The sequence below is a fragment of the Rhopalosiphum maidis genome, chromosome 2 (assembly GCF_003676215.2).
Source record: "Rhopalosiphum maidis isolate BTI-1 chromosome 2, ASM367621v3, whole genome shotgun sequence".
NCBI classification, from domain to species: Eukaryota; Metazoa; Arthropoda; class Insecta; order Hemiptera; family Aphididae; genus Rhopalosiphum; species Rhopalosiphum maidis.
The window spans coordinates 27,169,124-27,190,811 of NC_040878.1; the positions used below are offsets into that span (position 1 = coordinate 27,169,124).

The 21,688-nt window shown below is 28.2% G+C and overlaps 1 protein-coding gene across 1 annotated transcript; it reads left to right on the top strand.

The window, feature by feature from the left end:
• The first annotated feature begins 8,203 nt into the window (after positions 1 to 8,203).
• On the top strand, positions 8,204 to 21,133 carry LOC113553427 (homeobox protein rough-like). The gene is made up of 5 exons (XM_026956754.1): positions 8,204 to 8,340; positions 9,713 to 10,057; positions 12,751 to 12,879; positions 19,022 to 19,125; positions 20,507 to 21,133. The coding sequence occupies exons 2-5, from the start codon at positions 9,739 to 9,741 to the stop codon at positions 20,960 to 20,962; spliced, it is 1,008 nt and encodes a 335-aa protein (XP_026812555.1). The 5' UTR covers positions 8,204 to 8,340; positions 9,713 to 9,738; the 3' UTR covers positions 20,963 to 21,133.
• Positions 21,134 to 21,688: the final 555 nt, after the last annotated feature.

Consider the following 21,688-nt stretch of genomic DNA (forward strand, 5'->3'; position numbering starts at 1 on the left):
CAACGAATAATTTTCAGGTTATCGGATTTGAGTGCAATAAATAATTTTAGTTGCTTAATTTGAGTTCCTTTAGATTATAACCATTATTCAGAGGACACCATGTGGAAGTTGATCGAGCAGTATCCTAAAAATGCGTATCCTTGTTTACACTGTTTTCAACTTTACAAAAAAATTACAGCTTTCTCATTTCCTTATAGCATACTAGTACAGTTACTGTTTTTTTACTCTAGTAGGTACTTTCTTGTTACACTAAGTGGCTTATTGATGAGGGGGGTTGTCCTCCATGTCTGGACACTCTTCGTCTTAAAAATAAATGACCTAATATGTATATTGATATTATCATTGGTTTTAGGTAAAATATAATTTTTTTAATTTATTATAAAATAAAATAAATGGTATTATCATTTCTTATGTCGACCGAAATATTTTTATCTTATCAGTAAAAGTAAAATTGATTATATTAGATTTGATGATTTCACGTTGCAAAATTTATTATTTAGTATTATTCTACAGTTTATCGAAGAATTATTTAAATTTTGAACTTCGCTGGACTATTAAGATAATAAAAATACCCAGTCGGACATAGAAAATGTTGATAACTTATGTAATTTATTTTTAAATTTAGTTTACAGTTTATCAGTTTAGAGAATTATTCATTATTAATAAATAATAAAAAACAATATTAATATTATTTAAAATTTAACAAACAAGTTTTGAATATTAATAAAAGTTAAAAATAACCCATCATTGCTTGCATGTGAGAATTTACCTTAAATAATTTTTAAGATGAGATATACGAGTATTTTCCCCAAATTCATAATACTTTATAAATTATAATAAACTAATCAAAAATAGATTTATCGATAAACAGTCACTTTGTTGTTCCAATTAGAAAACATACTGCGTTCTGAAAATAATTAGTCGTGTTGTTGATTGAAAAATCACTCTACGCGTGAGTAACAGTATGCAATAAATTTAATTAAAATATTAATATTTATTAATATATTGAATAATTAAACAATTAATAGTAACAGTTACGGTCCGAAAATTAAGTGAATTTTCATAAAAGTAATGAAAGCGCACGGACAACTAACAGTTTACTGATATGAAGTTATTTCATCGCCAAAATGATCTGAAAAAAGATTTGTACATAGATAATATGTATAGAATTCTATTAATCTATGGATTTGTGTTAAAAATATATTATCATTATTATCAGGGGTACCAAAACACTGAACCATTGAACAAGTTGGTTAGTGATAGGGGTAAACATTTTAGTGAACATTTATTAGGTATCGCCGAAACGATTTTTAGTAAAATATTTACTCCCGGTATCTCCGCGAAACCGCGCCTATTATCCCAGTGCCAGTGAATTATTTAAAATTTTATTTTAGAAAATTGTGACTATAAACAAATCTTCCTTGCAAGTTATACTTGACACATCGACCTATGAAATTGTTTCCTCTATAATTATTAACTAATAAGCAATCAAACAGTGAACCTCGTGTAATGTATTTGTGTAAGTATAACTTGTTACTTTAGCTGTAAAAATATATCCAAAATATGTATTATTATTTTTTAAATTTTTCACCATCGATAACCATGGATTATAAAATCGTATTTAAAAATGTATAACGGCGGTGACAAAAAAAAATCTCTCTGCTTTTTTTGTTTTTATTTTTAAATTCTTTAAGATTTTTACTTTTGGACGATAGCAACTCTCTATAGAATTTTTATACATCGAACAAACAAAGTAGTAATTTTCCACTAAAAAATGTAGGTATGAAACTTAATTTAATTTAGTTTTATAAAAATTAACACGATAATTATAAATGCATTAAAGAAAAAAATTAAATAATCATTGTATTAACCACAAATTATTTCACACGGTTAAATACCTAACGTATTTATACTTATTAAAAGTTATAATAATTAAAAAAAAAAAAAATTTAAAAAACACTCGCTGGTGGGCGATATAATATGAGCAATATATAGTATACTCTATATCTCGGTCACCCCTACGTCTGCGGTAAATACACCACTGATCAGCAAGCACTTATGCACATCTGTATAGACATAGACGCAGCGCATTCTACAGTGCAGTCCATTATTATATGTATATATACATAAGGTACTTATTTTCACTACAGCCGCCAAGCTTACAACATTATATATATATTTTTTTACAATCATCATGTTTTGTGAGAGGGATATTACAACTATTACTTATACGACGGACCCTTATAGTTTTAAAATATGTGCGCCGCGCGCGCGCGTTTGTGTGTGTTTACAATAGGTTGATCGTATATATTCTATCATCTACGTGAAGCGTTTTACGAGCGTATATAATACTAATGAATTAGCAAACACGCAACCGTAGGTACACCTTTTACGGGTGGGGAAGTGCGCCCTTTTTAAAGTGCCCACTCGCTGCTCCCTTTGCTGTTATTATTATTACTACAACGGCTATTATTACGTGTCGTGATTAATCGCACCCGCGACCACAGCACCGGTGTGAATAAACACGTTGTGCATCACCTGCGGTCCACGCGTTGACTAATAATATATTAATATTATTTATTATTATATTATACAAAATACCTGCAGCTCTACGTTATACGCATTAGAAACGGTTCAGCGAGTATTCCCCACTTGCGACTCGAGCAGACAAAATTATAATTGTAACGCTATCGCCTATTTAAATGTACCTATATAAATAGAAAATAAGGGTCCTACGTTCAATTTAAATATCACGAGTAGGATGTTAAGTACCAGTACTCAATAGCCTATAGTCTAAATTTTGAATACTTAAATTATGTAAATAATTATATTCGTCAATCCTTAATCATTCGATCCATACCAATATTATGTTTGTATAATCCGTGTACATAATTATTTTAGAAATTTATGTATTACAGATAATACGATTAAAAAACAGATTATATTTTAATTTATAGATAAGGAGTTAATGCTTCAAACTTCAAAGTGAAAAATAAAACGATACAATTGCTTGCAATTTATTCTACGTCCATATAATGTTGTTTCTGCCTTACAATTGGAAATATGGCAAATTTATTTTCAGTAAGTATGTTCAATTTTGTGTAGTAATCTTTAATAATAAAGTCAATTGATTTATTATCAAACTTAAAGATAAGAACATTTATATAATTATTAATTTATATGTTTTACATATTATATGTGTTGTACTTTAATTTTTAAGTATATTATAAGGATTTTTAAATTATAATATTTTACATAGATACTCGTATACGAGAACGTAATTTGTTAAAAATTAAAATGTTGTAAAAATAGGTATCCATTTAAAAAATGAAAATACAAATAATATTCTTACATTTAAGTTTGATAACACGTCGACTCACTATTATTTAAGATTGTTACATACAATTGAAATTATCAAACAAAAATTTGTTCTATCTAGTAAAATAGATTGCGGAAACGTGCAAAACACGAGTGTGATGCGCTCTTGACTCTAATATGCACAAGCACATTGCACACTTACAATCGTCATTCGTCAGTGATAGCCGATAGGTATGTCTACTAATAAGTACTTTAAACAATACTTCAATAAATAATTACAATATCATTTTTAATTATTGTTGATACTAAATAATAAATAGTACTTTAAATCATTGATAATTAATAGGAATTAGATGATGGTAAATACAAGGCCCACATTTTTGTTTTAAAAATATAAAGGCTCAAATTGTTATTACATATATCAAAGTACTTTGGTCAGTATAATGCAATGTAATTAAAAAAAAAAAAAAAATTCAGAAATAAATATAATAAGTAGGGAATGGATTTAAATGCTCTAAAAAATAAAAAAAATACCTTTCGCATTCAATTTAATACAGTCATAACAAAATTTTTTTTTTAATAATGCTTTTAAATTTTTTTTAACATTAAAAAGTTTGTTTTATTATATACATTTTAGACTTATAGGTATTATACATATCTATTATTATTTTCTCTGTTTTACTTTTAATAAACAAAATTCTTCTAAAGCTGTTAATGTTTCTAGATATTTCATTTTCCCATTACTTTTAGTGTAATATGAGATTATTTAGTATGACTATGAAATAATCTCCTTAAAGTAATATACTGTAACATATTTCAATTTGATATTGGGTTACTTACCGTAAATTTTAGTTTGTTTTTTCAATTTCTATAATATTATAAAATTTGTGTTACGGGTAGTAAATGAGAATTTATTTGTAAGTATAAAAGCTTGGAAATTTCAAATTTAATACAAGGTTTCTCATAAGTTGTTTTTATCACAGTTAAAAATCATTAAAAATACATATACTTAGTTCAGAATCTTTCATCATTGTATTTAAATTGAGTACATCTATCATTGTAACCTATTCAATTACCTATACTAATACTATACAACCTATATACAGCAGAATTACTTCCCAGGATTTGTATTGTATAATTATTTAAAATATTATAAATTAAACATGTCTAATATATTAATATATATTATAAGCTTAAGATTTCAGTCATTTTTTTTATATTATATAGGTATAAAAATACAAATGCATTTTAATCTTAATAAAAATGTATTTTTGGGGTAAAAGTTACAAATATTTATATAGAAAATAATATTACGTTAAATGTCCTATAATATTCTAATAATGTAACACTTACAAAAATAGGTCTAGAGTCTAGACTCTAGAGCCTAAGTTCTATGTTTCTACTACTATTATTAATTATAAGATTTTATATTTAAATAAACAGTCTTTTAAAAATATCTTTAGACATTACGTACTTATTGGTGTACGGATTATTTAAATCACAGACAGCTCAAGTTTTAGCAGATTTTTTTTTTATTTATTTAGGTATTAGTAATGTTGAAAAAAAATATTTAAAGATAATAATAAAATATATATATAAAAGGAGCTCCCCGCTACGCCCGAGGGGGTTCCACAAAACATAAAACAACTTACAAATTACACAAAATAATAAACTATGTATAAGTATATACGATAAACCAGCCGTTTTTTGACACATATAATACGTATTGTTCATATTATTATGTTGACAATAAAAAATAATGGGCTGATAAATATTAACGTGTTTTTCACTCGCACTTATTATACAAATGTTTATTATATTAGTGTTGCTGAACATTTATCACTGGGAAGGGTTGCGGGGATACAGCAGACAGGTTACAGGTAAAACTGATACTTCTGGTGGCACAATTACATCAATCATTTGAGAGTAGGCATAATTGGTTTTTAATAATATATTATTAATGATACTTAATAAATAAATAAAATTAATTGTATATTTAAAATGTTTGAGAAACTGTATATAAATTAAAGTAATCATGCAAACTGCATGCGTTAAATTTAATTAAATATTGTACGTAACAAAATTTGGTATTATGTTATTGTGTTATTGTTATATTATAGTTTAGTTGAAATAAAGATGTGTTAAAAATTCAGAAAATTAAACCATCGTTTTTCTCTCGTTTGCGTGTGGATAAAAAATGTAGGTCGTTTTTCAAAGGCATTATATTGAGATGAACTTAAATTTTGTAAGGCGTTCTTGGTTATTTTTTAGATCTTTTTTGATAGTTTTTAAGGCATTTAAATCTGAACCATAATTATTATCATTAAACAAGGATATATATTAATTGATTAATTTTTATACTAAACATTTTTTTTCTCAATTCGTTTATTTTATATACACTAGCTACATCTACAGTAGAGTATATTATTATCATTACACTTATTGTAAATTCAACGCGTGTGTATAGGCAAGAATATAATATAATATTGTATAGCTGCAACGTGCCGGCGGTCTGACATGCAACTTCCGAAGGGGAAAATTTACAACCTCACACACTCTCGTGACTCGTTCCGTCGGGGATCGCCAAATCAAACTACCCTCCGCGTGGAATCGCGGGTCCAAGTGCGGCCGCGCGCGCACGCAGTCGCGGGGGCGGAGCGCGGCGGTTATTCTCGGCACGCCCTTTGCGGCATTGGCGTTGTAGTATAAGCGGAAGAGGAAGGGGGACGGAGCGGCTAACAGACGCGGTGGACAAAAGGCCGCTCGACCGTCCCGTGGAAAACAAACGTGTCGTAAACACCTGTTTTTACCTGTTCACCGTCCCTATATAATAAAACGCGCACGAAGACGCTCGTCCATTCACCTCCAACCACCCGTACACCTCACCCACGGCGGATTCTTTAAAATGCCTGTTAAGTGCCAACAACGGCCCCGCAGGGAAGGTGATGGTACACACACCTTTCCGGCGAAACATCATTACTCGCGCCGACGCCGAGCCCTTTAAACCAAATCCGCCGAACGTTATAATATGTATATGTATAATATACACCTATATCTTTGTATATAAAGTAATATAATATAACCAACGCGGCACTGCGGCTTACCACCCACGCGCTTCGGTTTATACGTAAATATATACTAATAAATAATAATGTAAAATGTTATATATACAGTGCGATTCACCAAGCACATTTGTCGTAATTTTTTTTCTAGGATTTATTCAAATTCTGATTTTTTGAAATTTTCAATATACTCAAAGACTATATTTTTAAATCACAGAGATATTTTGTACTTAAGGAGTGCCCTTTAACGATATAAACCTCTGTTTTTTTTTTCAAATAAAAACTGCCTTTTATACGATAAAATATTAAGTGAATAATGTTTAGTAAATTTTGAAGTTTGAACAAGTTATATTTTAGTTATTAAAATGTTTATACTAAAGATAATAGTCCGTTTATTCCTTAAAACATTGCATATTATTATATATATATATATACAGTAAATTCCAGTTACAACAAAAAATCCCGTTATAACGAAAGTCATAGAAATCTGCCAAAAATCAGGGCTTATAAAGAGCTTATTCGAATTTTCGTTACAACGAAAAAAAATTCGGTCCCCTGGAGATTTTTGTAACAGGATTTTACTGTATATATATATATATATATATATATAATAATATGCAATGTTTTAAGGAATAAACGGACTATTATCTTTAGTATAAACATTTTAATAACTAAGATATAACTTGTTCAAACTTCAAAATTTACTAAACATTATTCACTTAATATTTTACCGTATAAAAGGCAGTTTTTATTTGAAAAAAAAACATTTTAAATTATAGTTTTTACTCGTGGACTATAATTATACACTGGTTATATATATATGATGAATACATGGTTATAAGTATTTAATTTATTATTATTTTTCTAGCCTATTTAAAAAAAAATGTATTAACGTGATATTTTCATTATGATGAAGTTTTTTTTAACACACTAATTTAAAAAAAAATACAGCATCGTAAAACATATTAATTATTCTATAGATAAGTACCTCCTACATATTATCATTCCATTATATCGAGCGTTAAGTTATATTGGTTGTTAATTGAGGAATTTCTAAATTATTTAACTTTATAATATTATTGTAATCATTTACCTATAACTAATATATCTTGACAATAAAACCATAATCTCAAACCTTAAATAAGTAGAATTAAATACTTTAAATAAAGGTATGATCTCGATCACTCTGTATAATATTTTATGTAAGCATGCGCAGGTCGTTGATTGTTATTGTGTGAACACTATCTCCGGAAAATAGGCGTTTTGAGAACATTTTCCGTATTAAACGTTTCCCTTCAACTCAGATTTGTGTATATGTTTGGGGGTAAATGGATTGTATAATAGGGTGGAATGGATGGCTGAGGAGGAGGAGAAGCGGAACAACAAAAGAGACGAAGAGCTTTTTGGTCGTGTATAACTGATTATTGGGCCTTAATGGAAACGGCCATTTGTCGAAAACGGTCTAAAACCGTTGCCCAGGAGACCACATCGTGTCTGAAAGACGTTGAGAACTTTTACAAGGCGTATAAAAGAACCTGTGTGAGCGGGCGGCATCAGCGGAGGGTGGACCCGGTTGGCGTGGGTGGGGCAGGGATGCGGCAGTCGTGAGGAAACGTTCAAAGGGTAAGTGGGAAAATGGCCAAAACGGATAAACGAGGGATAAACTTTAAAACCGTTCAGTTTAACAGGATTCACTCGTAACACGCATTTTCACGTTTCATTCCGCTCGTACCTCTTCGTTGGCCCCGGTCCGCGTCAGTAAATTTTCTTCATTTTTTATTAGTCGAAAAAGATATAAGTACATTTATTATCGTTATTACACAATTTTGATGTAACTTTAAACTGTCAAAAATGCTATAATATATACCAATAAAGTAGATGAATAAAACGAAATATATATTGAACAACATTTAAAGTTGTTTCTCATTATTGATCCGCGGAACATATTATTTCACTACGAGTAAGTTCACACAATAAATTAATATATATATATATATTTTAATTTTTAATTTTATTTGAATTTTATAATACACTTTTATTTAAACATTATGTATCATCAGACATCAATAGTTAATACTTAATATAAATGTATTCAAAACATTAATTTATAAAAATAAAAATGAAATTCAAATATTTATCGTAAGAATATTAGATGTAACATTCATATTCAAATTAATTTTCATAATCAGTTATTTCAGCATGGTTCTTAATTTTAGTCGTATAAATTGGTGTGTTTATCTATATGGATTACGCAGTGCTAAATCTTAACCAATGACATATATAAACATAGTTTAGAATTTAAATATAAATTTGTTTATTTGTATTATATGTTATTCATAAACAAATTTAAATTTATATGTTGGAATATTTTTATAAATTTCTACTTGTAAAATCTAGTTTCTTATGTGTACCACTTGTGGATGGCATGTAAAATGCACATTTGTCGATTCACATAAGTACTTTTGTTTTTTTGCACTTTCTTAAAAACCTGGGATGAATACAAAAGTATATAGATGACAGGTATGCATATTAAAGTTACAAAGTTATTAAGGACACAGTTATTAAGACAAGGTTTCATAAATTTATATGTTTAAATTTTAAGAGCCATAATCGTGTCTAAACGAGGTAATTAAGAGTTGATTAGTGCTGTAGGAAATTTGTCGATATTAGAATTAAATTATTGGTCATTTATTTTTTATTTAGATAATTTGATACATCAATTAATGAACTCGAGGCTGAAATTAAAACTCTTAAAAATATGCTTTGTTTATCATTTGGCATTGGTAAATCCAATAAATTTGTATACTCGAATGGTTAGGCTAATTAAAATAAAGTGAAAAATTAGATATTTTTAGTATTATATGCATACAACATTAAAAATGGTTAAGCACAATACCAGTTAAAAGTTATGCATGTTGAAAAATTTTTTCCATATTAAGTATAAAAATAATAAGTAAAGATTTATTATGGACTGATAGATTAGTATACATAGATTATAAATACATAAATTAGAATCGTCATAATTGACTATTATTAACTAACAATTTAAACAATTTAAATTATGAAATAATTAATCAATTCAAAAATTGTATCTATTTTTATTAACCGTCGTTAACATATATTTATGACACATTATATTTATTAATATATATGTAATTATAATATAAAATCATGTACTGTTATTGTGTAATATAATAAATAAAACCAAAATTATTTTTGGACGCAATTAATGATGGACACCTAACTATATAACGTACAAGTGTATACTTGAACTATAAGACATATGCTCATTATACGCTAAACAAATTTTATCAGTGACCGTATTTATTTAGCAAGTAAACTTCACTACCTTTGAGAAATGGATACGTCCTCAGAGTCGGAAGGCGAACTCTCGCGTGGCGCTTACGACCAAGTGGCGTACGACGCAGCAACCGCGTTGACGGGTTACGATGACCCAGCGATCGTTAAGTCACCGTCTCGGCACTCAGAGTCCTCAGGCAGTGGCAGTGATGTCGCCGAACCACGTGGCGCCTTAGCACATCACAAGTTCTCCATTGACCGTATTCTGGGCCGGTTCAACGGTGGCGACGGTGCCGCCGCGACGGCCATCGACTCCTGTCCAGAGACATCGGACACCGGCAAACGCCACCGAAACGACTTGACGTTGCGCGGCGTGGGTAAGTGTAACTGCTGCGATGGTGTTTTCGCGATGCTAAGTCGGTGGTATGATAATTATTTAGAGGATACTGGGGTATGACGAGACATTCAATGTGTAAACCATTTTTTGTGCTGTTTTTTTTAAATATTTTGTTAAAAAAATGTTAGACTTCCAATGTAATAATTTATAATAATTTTATTTCTAAAGAGCGTAAAAAAATTAAATAATTAAACTTTTTAAAAAGTTATATTATTTTTAATTTTAGTTTTTTCAAAAAAGTCATATTTTCCCATCTAGCCTTATAGTTGTGGTGTGATGGGAAATGGTGTAAAAAAATAAGTATTTATAGATAATATAGCAGCGGTTCTTGAACTTTTTGTCTTACGGCGCCCTTTTGAAACTGAATATTTATCATGACGCCCCTGATAAAACCAATGACCATTTTTTTTTTAGATAAAATAAAGAATAGAACATTTTAAAGATAATCAAAAAAACTATTATTTAATTATTACATTTATATTTTATTATAATCATAAAGAAAATATTTTATCAGTATAATCAATACTTAATCGTTATTTTATCGTAGGTAATTTATTTTTGGACCACATAACGATTAGCGTGACGCCGTGACGCACACTTGGGAACCGCTGTAATATAGGTCACTAAGGACTAACCACTAAGTGAATTTTCTATCTTAACCTCATTAGTTTATGTATTGCTATCTACTTGTATATAGTCAACAGTCAACAAAATATAAGCTGCATAAATCTTTACGACATTTATCATAATAATAACATCATTGATAATTATTATAAAACAATATTTATAGGTTACATAACGATGATGATGTTTTGTAAAATTTACTTCAAAATGAGTTATTTATAGTAATAGCATATTACTAGCCGTTAACGTATTACTTTTAATGTTGAAGTTTTCTCTTACTTTCCATATTAATCACTATTAATGCCTGAAATGTTCCTGTTTTTAGCACTTACGTATTGTTTTTATTATTTTTTCAATAATCAAAAGTAAAAATATCCTTACATAAATTAATTATCTTAATTTACCAATCGTTGTAAATTGCCATCTATTTAATTTATCTAAATTATTTTTAGGCAACAAAAATTATTGATAACCGGTATGTTGTAGTTCTGTAATAAATTTATTTTATTTTTTATTATTCATCGTTTAGTAATTGGTTAGTGTTTTAGTAAATTTATTACATAATAATTGAAATTAATTTTAGTTATTTATTTCTCATGTAGGTAAGTGATATTATTGAATCTAAAATACGCACAGTTTTTTTACTTATATCCATAAATCTCTCACTTAGATAATTACTCAAAAATGTATATATTTTTAAATTTGAAATATATTATTTATTTTAATAATAAATATTTTATAAATTATCGTCAATTATTACTCATTGTAATACGTTTTTTTATATGTTACAATAACAAATGTATTTAATTTTTAAAAATAAGTAGTTTTTCATTTTGTGCAGTAACAATATTATACTGTAAAACAAAATTTAATACTTCTATCAAAATTTTTGGTTAACTTGGTTAACGTTATTGATGTTCATAATATACCCGGTCTATAGACTGTAATTTAAAAATAGTGTGATTTAACCTATAATAAGTGTATAATATTTTACTATACTATATTGTACCGATAAAGTATGTGATTTTAAATAGTTTTAATACGTCGACTTTTTTGGAGTAGAAATTGTTTGTAGAATGTGAAGATTTTAATAACTTATATTAACATACACGATTTCACATGATTGTTTATGAATCTTTTCCGTTACATGGGTTTACTCTGATTATTATAAATTATAATTTAAAAATCTAAAGTACTAGTTGTCATGAAAACCAGCGTCAAATATATATATATTATATTATATAATGAAATCAAGATAGTAATTAGAAAATAGATTAATATGTTTTGTTAATTGCGGTATTTTAATGTATAAAGTATTTTTTAAATTTTTTCTGTTTTTTAAATTATTATTGATATGAAATAATCACAGAATAAGAAACGCTATAATATAATTTAAATGCGATGTTTTTTTTTTTTGCATGTATGAAGTTTATAAAATTAAAAACTAAATTAAATTTATAAACTTTTGATAATTAATATTGCTACCTATATGAAAAATACAATGTTCAAATATTAAATTAAGGCTTACCAGAAGGAAATAAACCATTCTAGTCAGAATATCAAATACAATAAGCTTAACAACGTGTTAGATGTAAAATAAAATATGTTTTTCCAAAAGTATTATTTTCAAAATAGTTGACTCGTCTATTGCACAAAACAATATGTTACAATAATATAAAACTTGTTTATATATATCTTTCAGTAAAGTAACATTGTGATTTAAAATCATACAAAATTGAATAAATAAAAATTAAATATGTGGTATCGCGTTGGTTGCAACCGTTTATTAAATTGTATACAATTCCACAATATATACTTAGATACCAACAGTCTGTAGTAGGTATATCTTTATTTTGATCAATGTTATATTTTTGCAATGACTTTATACGTTATATCTAGCTGATAATATATTAATATAAGCAACAGTAAATTCGGTGTATAATTACTAATTAGTAAAACATTAGGTTTTGTCGTTATTGAACTGTTGAACTTTGAAAAAAAACAATGTTAATGGAAAAAAATATATTAATGCATTTTAATTGCACACAGATAGCATTGCGGAACTTAACGGTCACAACTTTCCTTACTCGTCGCTGCTATACGGCGGGTGGTTTGCAGCTGCGGCTGCCGCAGCGGTGGCTAACAAGACACCACCGTCCCATCTATTCGGTCTTCAGGGTAAGTATCTGTATAAAACTACGAAAGCTGAACATTTTTTTATTTTTTTTTTTTGAAAATTCAATTCACGCAAGTTTATCTACATAAACATGCTGTCTAGTTACAAATCGTAGCCACTCTCCATTTGATCAAAACACACTAACACAGTATTGTATCATATGATAAGACAGGCAAAGGGGGCGTAAACTTTTGGGAGTTGGCTATTTTTACAATCACTCTTGCAATATTTTGAAAGGCAGTAAGCTTTTTACGTATTGTCCCTGCAGCCCTAATTGTCCTAACCCCAGTGTATCATCTATCGTTAATTATAATAAATAATAATATTATATTGCATCGTTCCATTGATTTTGAGTTCTACTAAATATAATTTCAATGAAATAAAAAATCTATATAGTACGTCGAATTCTTAAAAAATATTAATTTGATAAAAGACACACATAGTATTAATAATATTAGGTATGCGTAGTATATTATAAAACATTTAGAATTAATATAACACGTACAAGTGTATAACTGTAATCTAGGAATAATAATAAGTAATAGCCTTGCTTTTGATGTCTTTATGTCTTTTGTAAGATCAATAAAATAAAAATGAAAATAAATTGAGACGAAATGTTGCAAAATAAACTGGCATGAGTGATTTTTTTTCTGCGAACAGCTGATATTAATTTAAATTTATTCAGAGCTCTCTGTGAAACTTTTGACGTCACAAAAATATAGAAGTGACATATCGCACGATAAACGAGTGTGTGTGTAATATATACATATACACCGGTATAAATGTATTCAATTTGTATAGTGAAATATAAAATATTTTTTTATTATTTATTTATTTGAACACTCGAGAATGGATGATTAATATTAAAGATTCTTTAAATTCTTTGAAGTACTGCAATGCACGTTTGACAACTTACAATACCGGCAATAATAATATAATAGTATCGGATTATCGTATGTAGATGTATACGTAAACCTATATATGTATATATTATTGAATACATATATAGATTTTTATGATAAAATGTAAAAACAACGTACAGTGTAAGCACGCAGCTATAGTGTTACACGAGTCATCGACATTGACCCAAAGTCAAATGAAAATTTGCATTCGATGCATGACTCGATAGTAATTTGCATTCTATGTTGTTTAATTTTTATTATTTTATTATTTATCATTTTTTCGCATATAATTAATACGGCCCCGGGTCGACTATGAGTTGACCCGCACATCCTTGGTGAACACCACGCGACGAGGGTTGTAAATAATAACAATAATGATATACTATGTGTTAAAAATCGTTTTCCCTTCAGATTATAGCTAGAGTTAGGTACCTAGAAACCATATCTGCTATAAAACGTAACGCTACAACTACACTCACCTATAATATTATATGCTAATGTCCATATTGTCAGCGATACCCAATTCGAATTAATGTAATTAGGTAATTTAAATAGTCGACGAAAACATTTTCATATCGCTACGAAACTGTGACGTATCTATACAACCTATATATATATATTATGAAATAGATATTCAAATAGCACGCGTATTCATTTTAACACAAATAATTATTATGTACATTTTTAAAAACTATATAAGTTACAAATACATCTTCTTTTATAACTTCATAATAATCATTCAAGAGTCTTCACCGTCACCGTTGTTACCTTCCATTTTTTTCTTTATCCTGAACTAAACACTTATCCCGGGAGTTTTTTATTTTTAAAAATTAAAAATAAAAGTTTTTATGTATCAATTAACAATCATGTAAAAAATAAAAATAAAAATTGTATTTAAAATTATTTAAACCCCTCCTCCTTCTTCAAAAACAAAAAAAAACAAACAAACAATAAAATCCTGGTTACATGCCTATCCTGAGTAGTTCAGAGTTCTTCCCTAGTCTTCGAACGTCCAACGAATTTAAGTTTATCAAATCCATCACTGTCGCTTATTTTAAAATGATCATTGATCATTTAGAGATGATATAATATAATAAATATCCATTTATAGTTTTTGTTTTTTTAATCAAAGAAAAAACTATCACCACAATCTTAAATATTTCTGAAATGTATTAAAAATGTTCGGGGTCTAAGTAATTTATTAAATTTTAAGACCTTTACTCCGTTTAATGTTTAATAGTCACATTATTTACAATATTGAATTCTTTATGAATAGATTATTGATGTATCATTGGATCAATTTCCTTACAAACTGGAACGAAGTTGAATTTTTACCAGTTTTAGAGTAGAAAAATTCTCTCAATTATAGTTAGCTAACGGACAATGCACATTCTTTAAATGTATTTAATTACCTAAATTATTAAATTATTAGATTAAATAATTCTTTAAAAAACGTGAAAATATGTATGTGTGTACTGTGAGCTCTGGTGGAGAGTGGTCATCACACTTTTTTCTCACTAGATTCGTCCTCACGCATAACCCGCTATGCCGGGTATACATAGATAATAATTTTTTGAATTTTAAAATGCTAATTACAAAATATGGTACACCATATTAGCCAATTGGCTGAGGCTGACCTATCAATTTTTAAATTAATTGATTAAAAGAAATTTTTTTTTGAAGTCGTGATATAATTTCCAATAATTGTTATATACGTATAGCTGAATATACTACATAAAATATAGATGAATATTATAAATAATTCGATGTAATGATTATTTTTACATTTAATTGTATGTTAAATATGTTATTGACTATAGATGTCAATAACATATTAAAAATGAATCAAAATTATGGATAATAAACTATAGGTAACACTCCAATATTTTGAAGGAAGGTACGACTAAATATTATACAGGGTCAGGCGGTCAGCTCAGCTCTAGGCTAAGCCAACAGGGAAATGTGTCTAAGCCTGTACATATTTTATGACTCTTTACCCCAAATAATGATTCATGAAAAACAATAAAAATAACGTTATATACAGTAATATTAAAAAATATATCACATAGAATAAGAAATTTCTAGAATTAAAGCTAAAATATATTATGAGTGTATAAGTCGATAAGTACTGTACATAGTACATATTATGAAATAAAATTTTTATAAAAGTAATAAATAAAACTATAATAATAGCAACATTATACCCATTTAATTTAAAATTTTAACTTTTACTAGTAGACAGTAGTTTAATTTTAATTTTTAAAACAGTTTAGAACACAACAATTCTCTTTTTCGATTTGTATCTATCGTGTCATTTTTTTTATTCAAAAAATAAATCTGAAAAAAGTTTGAAATTTTAAAAATGTTTAAGAGCAAATAATTATTAATTTAGTATTTGGTTTTAAAATAAAATGTGCAACGATCGATGCAAAACAACTATTGTTGATCAATTTAAAATAATGTTTTACCAATTTTAAAATCAAACAACTCAAAGTGTCTGTACGAGATCTTTTAAGTCATATAGATGATAGTGTTTATAAATGAATTTTGTTGTATCCGATAAGATGAAATACCTATGTTAGCGAGCTTGCATTATTATTAGTTAAAAATAGAAGTATATTTCAAAATCGACTAGAAATACCTGATCTATATTTTTAATTCAAAAAAGTCTTTAAATTAATATTTTATAGTTCAGTGATAGAACGTGATAATTTCTATTTTGCTTTTCTTTTACATTTTAATAATATTATGTTAAAAAGAAATAAACATTGCCACATTGGTAATAATTAATATGTTTGCCATTATTGTTAATATAAAATTATAATATTTATAATTACCAAATATAGTACAATATATATTATATTATTTACTAACAAAATTTCCTTTATAAGCTATACAATGTAAATAACTACTATGATGATTAATAATTATACTTATGCTTAACATATTAAGCTGATAGGTTATATACTTATATATGAAATAGTACTTAACGAATAATTATAAAATATCACAATAAATGTATTAAAACTACATTATTGGACGTTTTGGTCAAATGTATCTATTAAAAAATAAAAGGTATGGTGAAATCATTTTTTTTAGGGGCCCGAAAAAAACTAAGGTCGATCCAGCACATATACTTTGTGTCTTATACATATACGCTGACACGCTATATAGCCTATAGGTGTATAATCTGAGATGAAATCAATAGCGAGAAAAAAGTAGTTTACCAATTGCGCTTAAAATTACTTTTTTTATAGACCAATTGCGCTCAAAACATTTAACAATACCCATCAAGGAAAACTTATTAGTAAGTTATAATTATATATAATAAATTAATACACGAACCGATTTTTTTAAAAGTATTAATACATAATATAATAATATAAATAAATAAATAATATTTTCTTCACATTTAATAACTAACCAGTTACTTTACTTGCATAATCAAACGTGCGTAATAATAATAACATTTCATATAATTCCTGATACTTTTATATAATATATTATAACCAGTAATTTTAACCAGTAATCAATTAATCAATAAATACGTTTTTAATTTTCAAGTATTTTAGTGTGTAGATTGTTTATGTCGATGTTGATGGAATTAGATCGAACAACAATATTTTTATATCTGAAAATAGGCAAATTTGAATACAAGCGCCATTTATCACTGACCTAAGATATAATAAGGAACGCATTTGGTCCATGCCCTTTAAATTTACCGGTTGGCTGCAAAGGTATATGGGTATCAAACAAAAGTACCTGAGTTACCAAGAAATTATCTCACGATAACTAAGGGGATTAAAAAGAACGCTGGTTGAATAATAAAATTGGAGTCTCAGAGAAATAGGTAATTCCATAGTTGTCGTGAGTTTCATGATATAAAATATTATATTGGTAGGTAACTATCATTATATTCGTTTATGTTGATGGATGATTTTTTAAAAGAGTCGAGGCTCAATGATCAGGCAGCGGAGTTCCCTTACATAGCATTATATATTATAATGTGTTTCTTGTCACTGACTTTTTGTTATAATATTAAATACCTAATAACCAATTCATATTAATTTAGAGCCGGCTTTGTAGCTGTAGTCAGTGTAGGTAGTCCTAAACGTCCAATAATCATATTTCGTGCCAGTGGGCCATGACCCTAATTATTGTTTAACGAATCCACCGGATGTAATAAAAGAACTAATAAAACCCTATACAATTCGCACGGGTCGCTATAAATTGCATCCCATTTTTAATTTTTATGTAAATTGCGGCCTGGTTATATTTTATACATATGTAAATTGCTGCCTGACCATATTTTGTACATATGTAAATTGAGGTCTAAATATTTTTTTATTCATACATAAATTACGTCCAGGTATATTTTTTAATGTTTATGATTAAAAAATGTATTATTAAAAATTAGTAAATAGCTATTTTATTATAAATTAATAACTATAAATAATTTAATAGCTAAATAACTGGTAAAAAAATGTATGAATATTTAAAATTCCCGTACAAAGCTCAAACAAGTAAATTTTTTTTGCAATTCTTTCATTTTTTTTTTATCTACAATTTATATTTCAAATTCCATATTTTTTTTACTTTTTGTTCCCTGACTTCTCAAACTAATAAATCTATCACTTTGCATGTTTTTTAAAATATCCCGAGGCACAATTCATCTATTCCGGTTCGCATATATGTCCAGGAATACAATTTAAAAAAAAAATAAAAAATAAAACAGTGAAAACCTACAACGCACATGAATGGTACAATATAAATTTACGACGTTTTTAAACGAAAATGTATATCACTTACCTGTGTACTTACAATATTTATAAAAATATTCAATTATGTACCTATAATTCATCATTTTAGTATAACTTTTTTCTTTTATTATTATTGAATCAGTCGAATTTATCAAATTATAACGGTGAATGTATGTGATATTATGATAAAGCAATTTATTTTTATCTCCATGAGATTCAACTGAAAGTATATGAAAAATTTTTCTTCGGCAATACGATAATAATTTGTATGTTTTCTCTAATATTAACTTTTAACTATAAAAAAAAAAAAACTATAGTAGGAATCCGGTAGGTATGTACATACTACGTATATGTAGATTTTCGCTATGTAGTTATAAGCACATGTGTGTAAGACAAGTATACAACACGTTTGGGAGTAGCGTCCTCTTATAATAACACGTAAGAATGTTATACGTAAATAACAATATATTTATATTTAACAGCACCAAAAACAGTGGGACGGAGATCCAGAAAACCCGGTTTGGATCGAAAACCCAGGCAAGCGTATAGTGCAAAACAGCTAGAAAGATTGGAAGCAGAATTTAAAGTGAGTAATTTTGTTTTTATCACGATATATATCTAATCATTTTAGAATTATAATCTTGTACTCAATCTTAGAGCCATTGATGCAATTAAACCCAAAACAGTCATCGGTGTTAAGTTATAATTTCGAAATGACCAATTTTAAGCGCCATCAATGATTAACTGAGTTTATTATATGTATAATAATGTGTATAATATATTAATATGCTAAACACATCTATTTCATTTTTTAATAGTAAATCATCAACAAAAAAAAATATTTAAATTATTTGACACGAACATTAAACAAAATAAATAATTGATTAAACTTTTTCTAAATGTAGTCTGTCGATAAAAAATGAACAAGTCATACATCTTGAATAAAAAATCTCTCAATAGAGAATCATAAATTATTATATTAATCTATCTTGTTTAAATTTTACAGCATTTAGAATTTGTTAAATCCTAATTAATAGTCACATTATAAGTTGCATGTTGAAATAATTGATGATCTTAATGTCTTGTTTAAAAACTATGTTAATTAAACATACCTCTTATTTTAATTTAAAGTTATTCAAAGGAGTTTTAGTGTTGTATCTTTTATAAAACCGTTATCCGTTCGTAATACAAATTATTAATTATTGCTCGAATTTCAGGAGTAAGATAGGCAATTTGTTATACATATGCGAAGCGTTTTTATTTACTCATATTTTTCTGTTCTCTGCGGGTCAATGTTCAAAATTACTATACAATATACACCATGTTTTAAATCTAAAGGTTGTCATATATTTAATAATTTAACAAATAAAATACACCACGAGAGCTGTAAAACAAAAAAATAAATAAAGTTTAAATCTTTTAACCACCATGATAATATCAGTGGTGACTTATAAGACTCGTTGACACAACTTGTAGGTATGTGTGTGGGAAATATTGCACAAACAATTTGGTGTTTCCAAATGTTTAAAATTAAGAATATGATTAAACATTTTTATTTCTATTTTATCAATTGTGTAGACTATAAAGTTTAAAGTTAAGTAAGGGAGGAGGAGGATTAGTCACGGTTTAAGATGGGAAAAAAATGTAAAAATAAAAAAATCGTCTCGTTATCCACACGTTATTAATGTGAGTCACATACTTTGTAGTTTTTATAATATATTATAATATTATAATCAGAGCATAGATTTGTATGTAATAAATAAGTCAAAATACGTAAATATTTATGTTGTTTATTTTCAAAACATTTGTTAAAAAACATAAAATATTTAAACAAAAAATGATTATTCAACAATCGTTTTAAAAATTTTAAGTTTTAACCATATAGCGAAGAAAAGTATACTAAATATTAAGGGGGGCGAACAATAATAATAACTATTTACTATAGTCAATATACTTATTATGTATAGACGGACAAGTACTTGAGCGTGAGCAAGCGCATGGAGCTGTCCAAGGCGCTGAACCTGACCGAAGTGCAGATAAAGACGTGGTTCCAGAACAGGCGAACCAAGTGGAAGAAGCAGCTGGCGTCCAAGCTGAAGATCGCGCACCGACACGGATACTTCCAACCGGTGCAGCACTACGCGTCGCTGTTCGCTCCTCACTGTTACTTCCCGGCGGCGGCTGCGGCGGCAGCGACGGCTGCTTCCACTGCGAGCTCGTCCCCATCCGGAACCGGCGGTGGACTGCAAAACTTCGGTTGCGGTTTGCCACCACCGCCTCCGTCGACACAGCAGACGTCTACTTCGACGGGGCCCGAGTCACTGGAACACGACGAGACGGTCGTCGTCGCGACCAAAACGGAACGCCAACACAATCACCATCAGCACCACCACCACCATCACCATCACCACCAACAGAGATAAAATAATTCCATTATTGTCTCGTCGTGCGTACCCGGCGCACTTATTGTCTATCTATATAGTATTGTTGATTTTATAAACAGTACTGCAGAGATCTAAGTCTCTGAAGGTCCGCGGCGGGGTGCAACTATTATTATTGGAAGCATCTTATATTAAAATAAAAATTGCTATTTATATCTGTTGTTTGATGTATTAATTATGTATTTATTAGTTATTATTATTTTTACAAAAGTGAAGTTGGATTTAAAGAAGAAAATGTTTAAACTCCGTGTTAAACATCGCATGATTCGTGTTGTGTTTTTTTAAGTCGATTCACGAGTTGAGATACAACTGAGTCCATCATACAGATTAAAATATAAGTACGGATGCGAATGATTTTTTTAAATATCTACTTTAAAAGTCGGGGAATGTACAACCAACTATTCAACGAGTAAGACAGCAACCCAGAAAACAAACAACCTCGGATTATTTACACCCTCCCTCCCGTAGCCTGCACCCACACTAATCACAGCTATGATTATATTGTGTCGTGTAACTACTTGGCTTAGGTACCTAGATACCTAACCTATTACTCACCAGCTGGTAATTACCTATTTTGGATATGTGTAAGACACGCACAACAACAGCGTTAATAAACAATACTATACGAGTTTTATTGTGTTTGTTATGCAGGTATAATCATTGCATGGATTGCAATGTATTTAATGTAAAAAATTAATGATTTTAAAC

Bases quoted from the DNA above. Each gene is read 5' to 3' on its own strand.
- LOC113553427 (XM_026956754.1), top strand. From the start codon at position 9,739: ATGGATACGTCCTCAGAGTCGGAAGGCGAACTCTCGCGTGGCGCTTAC. The intron at 12,880-19,021 runs GTAAGTATCTGT...TATATTTAACAG, and splicing joins CCATCTATTCGGTCTTCAGG to CACCAAAAACAGTGGGACGG. The intron at 19,126-20,506 runs GTGAGTAATTTT...TATTATGTATAG, and splicing joins GATTGGAAGCAGAATTTAAA to ACGGACAAGTACTTGAGCGT.